The sequence below is a fragment of the Elephas maximus genome, chromosome 1 (genome assembly GCF_024166365.1).
Source record: "Elephas maximus indicus isolate mEleMax1 chromosome 1, mEleMax1 primary haplotype, whole genome shotgun sequence".
NCBI lineage: Eukaryota > Metazoa > Chordata > Mammalia > Proboscidea > Elephantidae > Elephas > Elephas maximus.
In genome coordinates, this window is record NC_064819.1 from 117,173,366 (window position 1) to 117,186,120 (window position 12,755).

At 40.0% G+C, this 12,755-nt stretch overlaps 1 protein-coding gene across 1 annotated transcript in view; it reads right to left on the bottom strand.

Moving 5' to 3' along the window:
• PKHD1 (PKHD1 ciliary IPT domain containing fibrocystin/polyductin) overlaps nt 1-12,755 on the bottom strand; it is a 593,425-nt gene that overhangs the window by 342,436 nt on the left and 238,234 nt on the right. Inside the window, exons 41-43 of the mRNA XM_049894022.1 lie at nt 12,331-12,456; nt 7,554-7,610; nt 7,174-7,304 (exon numbers count right to left, since the gene is read on the bottom strand). Coding sequence (XP_049749979.1) covers nt 7,174-7,304; nt 7,554-7,610; nt 12,331-12,456 — 314 coding nt within the window. The remainder of the gene's footprint in view (nt 1-7,173; nt 7,305-7,553; nt 7,611-12,330; nt 12,457-12,755) is intronic.

Genomic DNA, 12,755 nt, shown 5'->3' on the forward strand with positions numbered 1-12,755 from the left:
TTCGATATTCTTCGCCAACACCACAATTCAAAGGCATCAATTCTTCTTCAGTCTTCCTTATTCATTGTCCAGCTTTCACATGCATATGATGTGATTGAAAATACCACGGCTTGGGTCAGGCGCACCTTAGTCTTCAGGGTGATATCTTTGCTCTTCAAAACTTTAAAGAGGTCCTTTGCAGCAGATTTGCCCAATGCAATGCATCTTTTGATTTCTTGACTGCTGCTTCCATGGCTGTTGATTGTGGATCCAAGTAAAATGAAACCCTTCACAACTTCAGTCTTTTCTCCATTTATCATGATGTTGGTCATTGGTCCAGTTGTGAGGATTTTTGTTTTCTTTATGTTGAGGTGTAATCCATACTGAAGGCTGTGGTCTTTGATCTTCATTAGTAAGTGCTTCAAGTCCTCTTCACTTTCAGCAAGCGAGGTTGTGTCATCTGCATAACGCAGGTTGTTAATGAGTCTTCCTCCAATCCTGATGCCCCGTTCTTCTTCATATAGTCCAGCTTCTCGTATTATTTGTTCAGCATACAGATTAAATAGGTATGGTAAAAGAATACAACCCTGACGCACACCTTTCCTGACTTTAAACCAATCAGTATGTCCTTGTTCTGTCTGAACAACTGCCTCTTGATCTATGTAAAGGTTCCTCATGAGCACAATAAAGTGTTCTGGAATTCCCATTCTTTGCAGTGTTATCCATAGTTTGTCATGATCCACACAGTCGAGTGCCTTTCCATAGACAATAAAACATAGGTAAACATCCTTCTGGTATTCTCTGCTTTCAGCCAGGATCCACCTGACATCACCAATGATATCCCTAGTTCCACATCCTCTTCTGCAACCACCCTGAATTTCTGGTAGTTCCCTGTCAATATACTGCTGCAGCCATTTTTGAATGATCTTCATAAAATTTTGCTTGCGTGTGATATTAATGATATCGTTCTATACTTTTCACATTCGGTTGGATCACCTTTCTTGGGAATAGGCATAAATGTTGATCTCTTCCAGTCACTTGGCCAGGAAGCTGTCTTCTATATTTCTTGGCATAGATGAGTGAGTACCTCCAGCGCTGCATCTGTTTGTTGAAACGTCTCAATTGATATTCCATCAATTCCTGGAGCCTTGTTTTTCACCAATGCCTTCAGAGCAGCTTGGACTTCTTCCTTCAGTACCATCGGTTCCTGATCATATGCCACCTCTTGAAATGGTTGAATATCGACTAATTCTTTTTGGTATAATGACTGTGTATTCCTTCCATCTTCTTCTCATGGAATCCTTCACTATTGCAACTCGAGGCTTGAATTTTTTCTTCAGTTCTTTCATCTTAAGAAATGCCAAGCATGTTCTTCCCTTTTGGTTTTCCAACTCCAGCTCTTTGCACATGTCATTATAATACTTTACTTTGTCTTCTCGAGAGGCCCTTTGAAATCTTCTGTTCAGTTCTTTTACTTCATCAGTTCTTCATTTTGCTTTAGCTGCTCAATGCTCAAGAGCAAGTTTCAGAGTCTCCTCTGACATCCATCTTGGTCTTTTCTTTCTTTCCTGTCTTTTCAGTGACCTCTTACTTTCTTCATGGATGATGTCCTTGACGTCATTCCACAACTTGTCTGGTCTTCAGTCACTGGTGTTCAATGTGTCAAATCTATTCTTGAAATGGTCTCTAAATTCAGGTGGGATATACTCAAGGTCATATTTTGGCTCTCATGGACTTGCTCTGATTTTCTTCAGTTTCAGCTTGAACTTGCATATGAGCAATTGATGGTCTGTTCCACAGTCGGCCCCTGGCCTTGTTCTGACTGATGATATTGAGCTTTTCCATCGTCTCTTTCCACAGACATAGTCAATTTGATTTCTGTGTGTTCCATCTGGCGAGGTCCATGTGCATAGTTGCCGTTTATGTTGGTGAAAGAAGGTATTTGCAATGAAGAAGTCATTGGTCTTACAAAATTCTATCATTCGATCTCTGGCATTGTTTCTATCACCAAGGCCATATTTTCCAACTACTGATCCTTCTCTGTTTCCCCCACATGTCTGTCAGTTTGTCGTACTGCGAGGGCTTGTATGTTGCTGTGATGCTGGAAGCTATGCCACCAGTATTCAGATATCAGTAGGGTCACCCATGGAGGACAGTTTTCAGCTGAGCTTCCAGACTAAGACAGACTAGGAAGAAGGATCCAGCAGTCTACCTCTGGAAAGCATTAGCTAGTGAAAACCTTATGAATAGCAGTGGAAATCCTTGGCAACTTCAATATTTTCTCTGGTTATCATGGACAATGAAAAAGGAAGACCGAAGAAGAACTGATGCATTTGAATTATGATGTTGGCACAGAATACTGAATATACCATGGATTGCCAGAAGAACAAACAAAACTGTCTTAGAAGAAGTATAGCTGGAATGCTCCTTATAAGTGAGGATGGCAAGGCTTCATCTTGCTTCCTTTGGACATGTTGTCACGAGGGCCCAATCCCTGAAGAACATCATGCTTGGTGTTATGGACTGGACTGTGTCCCCCCAAGAGATGTGGTGTAAACCCTAACCTCTATGCCTGCGTTTATAATTCCATTTGGGAATGGGTTGTTTTTGTTATGTTAATGAGACAGGATTAGTATAGGGTGTTTCTTAAATCAATTTTTTTGAGATATAAAAGAGATTAAACAAGCAAGTGAGAAAAGCAGAGATGCGGGGAAGGGAGGTGCCAAGCCACATGAAGATCAACCAGAAGCAGAAGCTCAGAAGAGACAAGGACCTTCCTCCAGAACCAACAGACAGAGAATGCCTTCTCCTAGAGCGAGCACCCTGAATTCAGACTTCTAGCCTACTAAACTGTGAGAAAATAAATTTGTTAAAGCCACCCACTTGTGGTATTTCTGTTATAGCAGTACTGAATAACTAAACGAACAGGATTCGGTACCAAGAAGTAAGGGTGCTGTTCTAACAAATACCTAAAATGTGGAAATGGTTTTGCAATTGGGTAATGGAGAGAGGCTAGAAGAAATTTAAGGTGCCTATAGTAAAAGCCTAGATTGCCTTGAAGCGACTATTGGTAGAATCGTGGACATCAAGGGCAATTCTGGTGAGGGCTCAGAAGGAAGTGACAAAAGTAATAGAGAAAGTTTCTATCATCTTAGAGAATACATGTGGCGTCATCAACAAAGTGTTGGTAGAAATGTGGATGCTAAATGTGCTCCTGGTGAGGCTTTAAAAGAAAATAATGAACATGTGACTAGACAATGGACGAATGGTGATGCTTTTTATGCAATGGCAAAGAACTTATCTGAATGATGTTCAAATGTTTGGTGGAAGGTAGAACTTGTAAGTGATGAACTTGGATACCTGGCTGAGGGGATTTCTAAGCAAAATATTAAAGAGGCCATGTGGTTTCTGTTTGCCACATATAGTAAAATCTGAGAGGAAAGAGATGGTCTTAAAAATGAACTGTGCAAAATTAAAACAGAACTTAAAGATTTGGAAAATGCTGTTGTACAAACTAAGGACACGTATCCTAGAATTTTCACCAAGGACATGGCCACACAATCTTTTCTTAAAGAGATTAAGCCTGTGGCTGATAGATCTAACCAACTAGCACAGCAGAAGACCCATTAGCTTAGACTGAAGGAGCAGAGAAAGAACAAAAGGAAAAAACTCTGTCTACCTCTTGGAATTCCACAGGCAGGAAACAGGCCAAAGGAGTTACATCTGTTGTCCTCCAAGAAAAGAAAAGATCAGCAGAACTGTTGGAATGAGCGTGGGAAGCAGGGCCTTCTCAATTTCCGAGGGTGGGGCTATGGTCTCCCGGATCTCAAAGGATGGGACCTCAGTCTCCTGGGTTTCAAAGAGTCAGATATTCACCAGCTCAGTTCTGGAGTGTGGGGCTGCCTTTAAGGTGTACCAGCGGGACTGGGCTGCCACCCAAAGCTGAGGGGGTGGGACTGCCATGCCAAAGGAGCAGAGTTGCCAGCCCAGTGAGCCTGGAAGGTGGAGCTGAAGCCCAGGGCTGAGGGGCCTCCACCTAGAATCCAGACAGTGTGGCCACTGAGCATTTGGAGGGTGGGGCCATTGCCCAGATGGTCTCAGAGAACAAAGGATTATTTTCAAGACGAGAACTAATGGAATTTGTTCTACTGGGTTTCAGGGTTGCTTGGTGCCTGTTATCCCTTCTTTCCCTCCAGTATCTCCCATTTGTAATGGAAATGTCTACCTTGTGCCTGTACCACCATTGTGCTTTGGAAACAGAAAACTTGAAGATGAATTTTGCCCCAGGTGGAACACACCTAAAGTCTCACCCATGTATTTATTTTAGATGATTCAGAAGATGAGATTTTGGACTTGGAATTGATTTAAGTGTTTTGAGATGATATGATGGGATAAATGTGTTTTACATGTGGGAAGGACATGAATTTTGGGGGGCCAAAGGGTAGAATATTATGGACTGAATTGTGTCCCCAAAAAATATGTGTTGTAAATCCTAGCCTCTATGTCTGTGTGTGGTCAGAAACCCTGGTGGCTGTGGTTAAGGGCTACGGCTGCCAACCAAAGGGTCAGCAGTTCAAATCTGCCAGGCGCTCCTTGGAAACTCTATGCAGAAGTTCTACTCTGTCCTGTAGGGTGGCTATGAGTTGGAATCTGCTCTATGGCACTGGGCTTGGTTTGGTTTTTGGTATGCCTGTGTGGTTATAATCCCATTTGGGAATGCGCTGTCTTCATCATGTTAATGAGACAGGATTAGTGTAGGGTGTGTCTTAAATCAATCTCTTTTGAGATATAAAAGAGATTAAACAAGCAAGTGAAAGAAGGTGGGGGTGGACGGAGATGCCAAGCCACATGAAGATTGCCCAGGAGCAGAAGCTCAGAAGAGACAAGGACCTTTCTCCAAAGATGACAGAGACAGAATGCCTTCCCCTAGAGGCAGCACCCTGAATTCAGACTTCTAGCCTCCTAAACTTGAGAAAATAAATTTGTTTGTTAAAGCCACCCACTTGTGGCATTTCTGTTATAGCAGCACTAGATAACTAAGACACTTGATTTGTTCAAGTAGAGGGTTAGCAAAAAAGAGGAAGATCCTCAATGAAATGGACTGTCACAATGGCTGCAACAATGGGCTCAAATATACCTACAATTGTGAGGATGGCACAGGACTGAGCAACGTTTCATTCTGTTATACTTAGGTTCACTATGAGTCAAAATCTACTTGATTGCACCTAACAACAACCTAACTAATGAATCTGTATTAACCTGAAACCTTATTCTCAGATCATACACATGCACTGTATTTTATTAAATTTTGTAAAGTGGGTATATGAGGAAGAAAGTAAATGAATGGCAATGGAAGGCATCTGAGGGGGTGCAAGCAGTCCATTTTAGACTCAGGGTTTCCATTGCTGACTGAGCATTGTTCTACAGGTCATTCTGCAAAGGCTCAGGGCCTTATCAGCTTTTTTAGATGGCTCTCTAATTCTCTGAACCTCAATTCTTCTACCCACTGGCTAGCGGTTATCACACCTACTAAGAAGACAGTGAGCTACCCAGTAAAGCAAAATCATACAGACAGCACCCCTGGCATCCAATGTTGGGTTTAGATGCTTTTCAGCCTCCCGTAGGAAGATGACCTGGGTAATCCTGAGGGTTTACTTTCCTCTAGGTAGTCAAGATATGACACTATTGAATTTTACCTGAGCCTTGTGATCATGGAAAAGAGTGAATGTTAAGAAATTCCCCATCCTTTGTGTTCCAGAAAACAGCTTATTGCAAAGAATCGCCCTTCTCCATATGACTTACATAAGACTCATGGATGCCTCCTGTTTACATATGAAAAGGCCAGACACAGACCCTCCGAGTTCCCATTTTTTTGCCTCATAAATGATTAGTTGAACTGCTTGTCTCCACTGACCAAATGGAACAAAATTTTTGTTAACCGAATTTTGGTTAAGCTTCTCTTTTGTTCAAGTCCCTGAACACTCGCCTACCCTCATCCTGAGCCAGTATACCACTCTATTGGAAGCATTTCTTTCCCCCTTTGTAATAATCTTTTTGAATAAAGTCCCTCCTTACTAAGTCCAGGTTTGGTTTTTATTTGACAATTTCGATACGAAAGAAGGCATGCCAAAACTTGATTCTTTAGGTGACAAAGCTTGCTGGCAGAGCTATGCAACAAGACCTGTACTTGTAGGCAAGTTAAACAGTTTCAATTGTTCCAGGTCTAGAGTTGGTTTTTCTGAAATTCGTGCAGTTCTGCCTCCTTTCCTCACTGGCGTATTAGCTGCCCCCATTAGGCACCTAAAACAGTGTGTTAAGTGCTGTGCTTGGAATAAACGTTAATTAAGAGTCTGGAGGAGGGTTGAGAAGATAACTCACAACTTTATTAGGGGTTAGTCAGCTGAAGGTAACTGAACACAGATGATGAAAGGAAGACAGAATAGTGAGTTCTCTCAGTTCCTCAGAAACAGGCCATGGTTTTCATGATAAGGAGATGCTAAGAGGAATATCCTGGAAGAAATGAGATCCTTAACACTTTCACTGATGATTCATGGGATAAAATAATTGGGAAAGGAGAAATTAAATGGTCCTTCCCAGTACTCTGAAGCAATTCCTCACTCATAGATCTATGATTAAACTGTAGCTGGAAAAATTAATTTCCTAAAGTGTTCGGACAAATTTACCAAGAAAAAGTAATGTTCAATTTTACTAAATAATGGAATAAAAAATCAAAGCCAAGAAAGTGTACTCCATCCTCCTGGAATCTGCCATAATCTCAGACATATTGTGACTTTGCCTACCCTCAGTTTTGGACACTCACACAGCAAGATAGTGAAGAGTGAATAAGTAATTGGTATAAGAATCAATAAACACAAAGAGTCAGCACCCAGAGTGGATAGTTCAGGATGATATTTTAGTTTATATTACTCTAAGCAATCAGAAAATATCAATACCTACTTTGTTGACTTCCATATAGATTGTGTTTCAAAGAAAGTTCACAGGATTTCTATGAGAAATGATGAGTGTATTTATCCTAAAGCCCTTAACATAAAATCATAAATTAGTTTCTCAATATTAATGTGCAGCAAGTAGACATTTCATACCATACCACTGAGGCCACCACTTCAACTAACTTTTGGAGTAAACTTTATGCCCTCTCAGCTCTGACCTTCCTAACAATGCTGAAGATCTTACCTCCACGATATTGGTGGGATTGCGGATATAGATACCAGATGATGTCAACATTTCAGGATTGGAGAGGCCCTCAGCACCAGAAACACTGATGATCACATTGTTTCTTATTGTATTTCCCTGTTCTGACCAGTCTGATTTTAAAAAGATAAATCAAACACAGGGATTAATAACCATAATTAAAATTTACACAACTCAGCACTCTTGAATCAACTAATACATATGACAGTACATACACACACACATATATGATATATATTTAGAAAACATTTGGTATGTTCAACAAATTTAAGACAGCTAACATTTTGGCATCAGGCTAGTCCATTAAATATATGATAATTTAAATGGACTATAATAGATTTAAAACCAATTTACATATTTACCATTTTTTCTTCTAAGAATAGTCTCCCAAGAGATGTATCCCATCTCCATGCATGTCCCTAAAAACAAAAGACCAGGTTACCTCAGTGCATTTCATGCCACTCAGGAAAACAAGGGGAACTGCAGTACTATTTCTTCTTTTGGGTATATATTGTTTTGTTTTTGCTTTTGAGTTTTTATCTATGCCAGACAAGGAGCTAGAGATCACATGGACTTTCTAGTTCTAGAGAATCATGGATGAGAAGGTCATTTAAAAAAAAAAAAAGCAGAGAAATAGATCTACTATTTCATGTCTCAGGGACAGTCCCAGTGATGTCTCCATAGTCAAGTGCCACACGCCCTAGTGTCAGCTCCAGCCCCATCCCTTGATGTTCAAACTGGCCACCAGCTATCTGCATGCTTCCCTCTTCTCCTGGAATAACTAGAATATCCTGAAGGACTAGACTGGATAGCACCTGGGACTCTTACATACAAAACACTGAGGTTTGGAACAGAAGGGATGGGCCATGCTAAAGGGAAATATTGGTCACCTCCACAAGGTGAATAGGGAGCAGCCCCACAGCGCCCTCCTGGCCGGGGATTCCCATGTCATTTGACAGGTCTGGGTTTGCAAACTTCTTATGAGATTGAGTACTTTGTCAATAATATACTAAAAAACAATTATTTTAATTCTCTTACTCACAAAATAAGAGATATCAAGAGCCCCCAATCCACAATTTCCAAACACTAAAGGCTAAATTCCTCCTGCAAGATTTCTTCCTTGCCTACTTAGTGTTTATTGCATTTCCTATTTTCTCTAAAATAATATTGTTGGGATACCTTCCTGGATTTATGCTCCAGGTTTCTGCAAACTTTTCCCTTCCACAGACAAAAGTAAGAAGAATAAACAAAGTCAATCCTACATTTGTTAGTTTGACTTCTCTGTGCCTCTCCTTTCTAATCAGATTTTTCTACAAGTGGTTCCCTCTATTGTCCATAGCTCTGTGACTTCTAGAGCTGGAGTTTGTTTTAAAGCATGTTTATATAATCCATATTTTCTCACTAGACAGTTTTCCCCCTCAGGATCAGAACCTTTACTGCTTTGCATTTCAACAGATCATTTTTTTCTTTTTTATTGTACTTTAGATGAAGGTTTATAGAACCAACTAGTTTCTCAACAAACAGTTAGTACACACATTGTTCTATGACATTGGTTGACAACCCCGCGACATGTCAACACTCTCCCTTCTGAAACCTGGGTTCACTATTACCAGCTTTCCTGTTCCTTCCTGCCTTCCAGTGCCTGTCCCAGGGTTGGTGCACCCTTTTAGTCTTGTTTTGTTCTATGGGCCTATTTCATCTTTGGCTGAGGGGTGAACCTCAGGAGTGACCTCATTACTGAGCTGAAAGGGTGTTCAGGGGTCATACTCTCAGGGTTTCTCCAGTCTGTGTCAGGCCAGCAAGTCTAGTCTTTCTTTTTGAGTTAGAATTTTGTTCTACATTTTTCTCCAGCTCTGTCCAGGACCCTCTATTGTGATCCCTGAAAGAGAAGTTGACCAGTGGTGGTAGCTGGGCACCATCTCATTGTTCTGGACTCAGTCTAGTGGAGGCCATGATAGATGTGGTCCATTAGTCCTTTGGACTAATATTTCCCTTGTATCTTTAGTTTTCTTCATTCTTCCTTGCTTCTGAAGGGGTGAGACCAGTCGAGTATCCTAGATGGCTTTTATGGCCCCAGACGCTACTCACCACAGTAGAATGTAGAACATATTCTTTATAAACTATGTTATGCCAACTGAACTAGATCTTCCCCGAGATAATGGTCCCCACACCCCTTGGCCCAGCAATTCGGTCCCTCAGGGAGCTTGGATGTGTCTATGGAGTTATCACAACTTTGCCTTGTACAAGTTGTGCTGGCTTCCCCAGTATCGTGTAGTGTCTTACCCTTAACCGCAGTTCCCACTTATCTATTCTCTATTAATTGTTTTTCCATCCCCACTCCTCTCCTCCCTCATAATCATCAAACATTGTTTCTTTTTGTATGTAAACCTTTTCATGAGTATTTACAGTAGTGGTCTCATACAATATTTGTCCTTTTGTGATTGACTTATTTCACTCAGCATAATATCCTTCAGATGGATACATGTTATAAGATGCTTCACAGGTTCATCTTTGTCCTTTATCGTTGCATAATACTCCATTGTGTGTACGTAACACAGTTTGTTTATCCATCATCTGTTGATGGGTATCTAGGTTGTTTCCATCTTTTTTACTATTGTGAACAATGCACCAATGAACATGGGTGTGCATATGTCTGTCCGTGTGATGACTCTTATTTCTCTAGGATATATTTCTAGGAGTGGGATTGCTGGATCATATGGTATATCTATTTCTAGCTTTGTAAGGAAGCACCATATTGTTTTCCAAAATAGTTGTATCATTTGGCATTCCCACCAGCAGTGCATAAGAGTTCCAATCTCCCCACAGCCTCGCCAACATCTGTTATTTCCTGTTTTATTGATTCATGCCAGTAATGCCGGGGTGACATGGTATCTCGTTGTGGTTTTGATTTGCATTTCTTAAACCCTGGTGGCATAATGGTTAAGGGCTATGGCTTCTAATCAAAAGGTCAGCAGTTCAAATCCACCAGGCACTCCTTGAAAACTGTATGTGGCAGTTCTACTCTGTCCTATAGGGTCACTATGAGTTGGAATTGACTCGATGACAATGGGTTATGGTTATGGTTAATGGCTAGTGATCATGAGCATTTCCTCATGCGTCTGTTAGCCACTTGAATATCTTCTTTGGTGAAGCATCTGTTCATTTCCTTTGCTCATTTTTTAATTGTATTATTTGTATTTTTGTTGTGGAGGTGTTGGATTTTCTAGCAGATTTTAGAGATTAGACCTTTGTCTGATTTGTAATAGCCAAAATTTTTTTCCCAGTCTGTAGACTCTCTTTTCACTCTTTTGATGAAGTCTTTTGATAAGCATATTAGCTTATCCTCTAGAGCTTGTGTGTTGTTGGTTGTGGTTTTATCCTGTTAATGCCATGTGTAAGGGCCTCTAGCGTTTATCCTACTTTTTCTTCTATGAACTTCATGGTTTTTGGCTTTATATTTAGGTCTTTGATACATTTTGAGTTAGTTTTTGTATATGGTGTAAGGTATGGGTCCTGTTTCATTTTTCTGCAGATGGACAACCAGTTTTGCCAGCACCATTTGTTAAAAAGACTGTCTTTTTCCCATTTGATGGACTTTGGGCCCTTGTCAAAGATCAGGTGACCATAGGTAGATGGATTTACATCTGGGTTCTCAAATCTGTTCCAGTGGTCAATGTATCTGTCATTGTACCAGTACCAGGTTGTTTTGACTACTGTAGCTGTATAGCAGGTTCTGAGGTCAGGTAGTACAAGTTCTCCTACTTTATTCTTCTTCTTCAATAGTGCTTTACTCATCCAGGGCTTCTTCCCTTTCCATATAAAGTTAATGGTAAGTTTTTCCAGCAACAGACAGATCATTCTCAAGTAAAACAAATCATGGAATTGATTTAAATATAAAATTATTTAACAAATACAGTTTATTCTTACTTTCAGTGAAAACCTCTACTTTGCTTTTGTATTCAGATTACAGAGATCCTTTGTTTATTAACTCATTCAGTTTTTTCAACAAAGATAGCTACAATGCACTTTGTTAATGTGTTAAGCACTGAGGATATATTGTCCTTGGTTTAAAAAAAAAGATATTAGACAGATGATCACAAACATGTCATATAATTTTAAATCGACATGTGCTAATTGGTGTTAAAAGGGCTAAAACACAGGGACTTGACCAGGAGACTGGTGGAGAGCGAGGAATCGGAATCAACTCGATGGCGATGGGTTTAGTTTGGTTTTTAGGAGAACGATGAATAGTATGAACAGAGGAAAAAACTGTGCAAAGGCCCTGAGGCAGGAAAAACTATGGCCCACTGAAAGAATTAAACTAAAATATACTAAAATTTTTTTTTTATATACTAAAGAGTACTCTAGTGTCACTAGAGTACAGAGGGAGAGGAAAAAAAAAAAAAGAAGAAAAACCCACTGCGGTCAAGTCAATTCCTTAGCAGCCGAGTGCTTAACCACCACGGCACCAGAGCTCCTTAGAGGGAGAAGAAAAAGAGCAAAACAGGTTTGCAAAGGTAAACAGAGGTCAGATCACCGAGGAGGGTCTTCTCAGCCAGGTGCAGAATTTTTAATGGTATTAAGAAACTGATAAAGAGTTTTAAGGAGAGGAATGAGATGATGGAATGTGAGGTTTTTAAGGATAATGTTAGATTTTTTTTTTTTAAAATATGGAATGAACCGTAGGAGGCAAGAGTAGACACATGTGACCAGTTAGGAGACTCTGAAATGCGGACTTCTTCAGCAAACCGCTAGAGCAGTTAGGAACAAAAATGGAGATTTTTAAATCCTTGATTAACATCCAGGTTTTACAATCTGTGAGACTATAAAAGACATACTTATGTGACTTTGAATTTATTGTAAAAATTGCTGGCAGTAAATTTTAAAACCTACCCATTATATATTTATTAACTTGAACTAAAATGTCACCTTTATAAGATCAGTTTCCTATTAGTTAAGTTTAGTAAGCCAACAAGTGACAACTAAATTTAAATTTAGAATTTTGAAGTACGGCCTATTTCCAATGATCAGAGGCCAAGTTTTTATAAATAAGGAGTTCAAAATTTTAAGTTAATTCCTTTTGAAAAACTACATGTCCTAATCAAGAATTCCAAAATTAAACAAATTCGTTCCACTTACCCACCATCAGTGCATGGCCTAAAATATTGTAGAATACATTACTGTCCACTTTCAAGCCCAAGGTCCCACACATGCTGAGGCCTCTGCTGAAGGAGTTCCACACTGAACAGCCCTGTACATAGGAATCTGCATAGGAAACAGTAAGGTAAGAATTACATTACTGCTACTACATGTTTCCACTGAGTCTATTCCAACTCATGGCGGCCCCATGTGTGTCATAGTAGAATTTTGCTCAGTAAGGTTTTCTTTTTTAAAATGTTATTGTGTTTTAGGTGAAAATGTACAACACAAATTAGTTTTTCATTCAAAAATTTATACACAAATTGTTTTGTGACACTGGTTGTAATCCTCACAATGTGTCAGCACTCTCCCCCTTACCACCCTCCGTTCTCCATGTACATTTGTCCAGTATGTGCCTTCCTGCC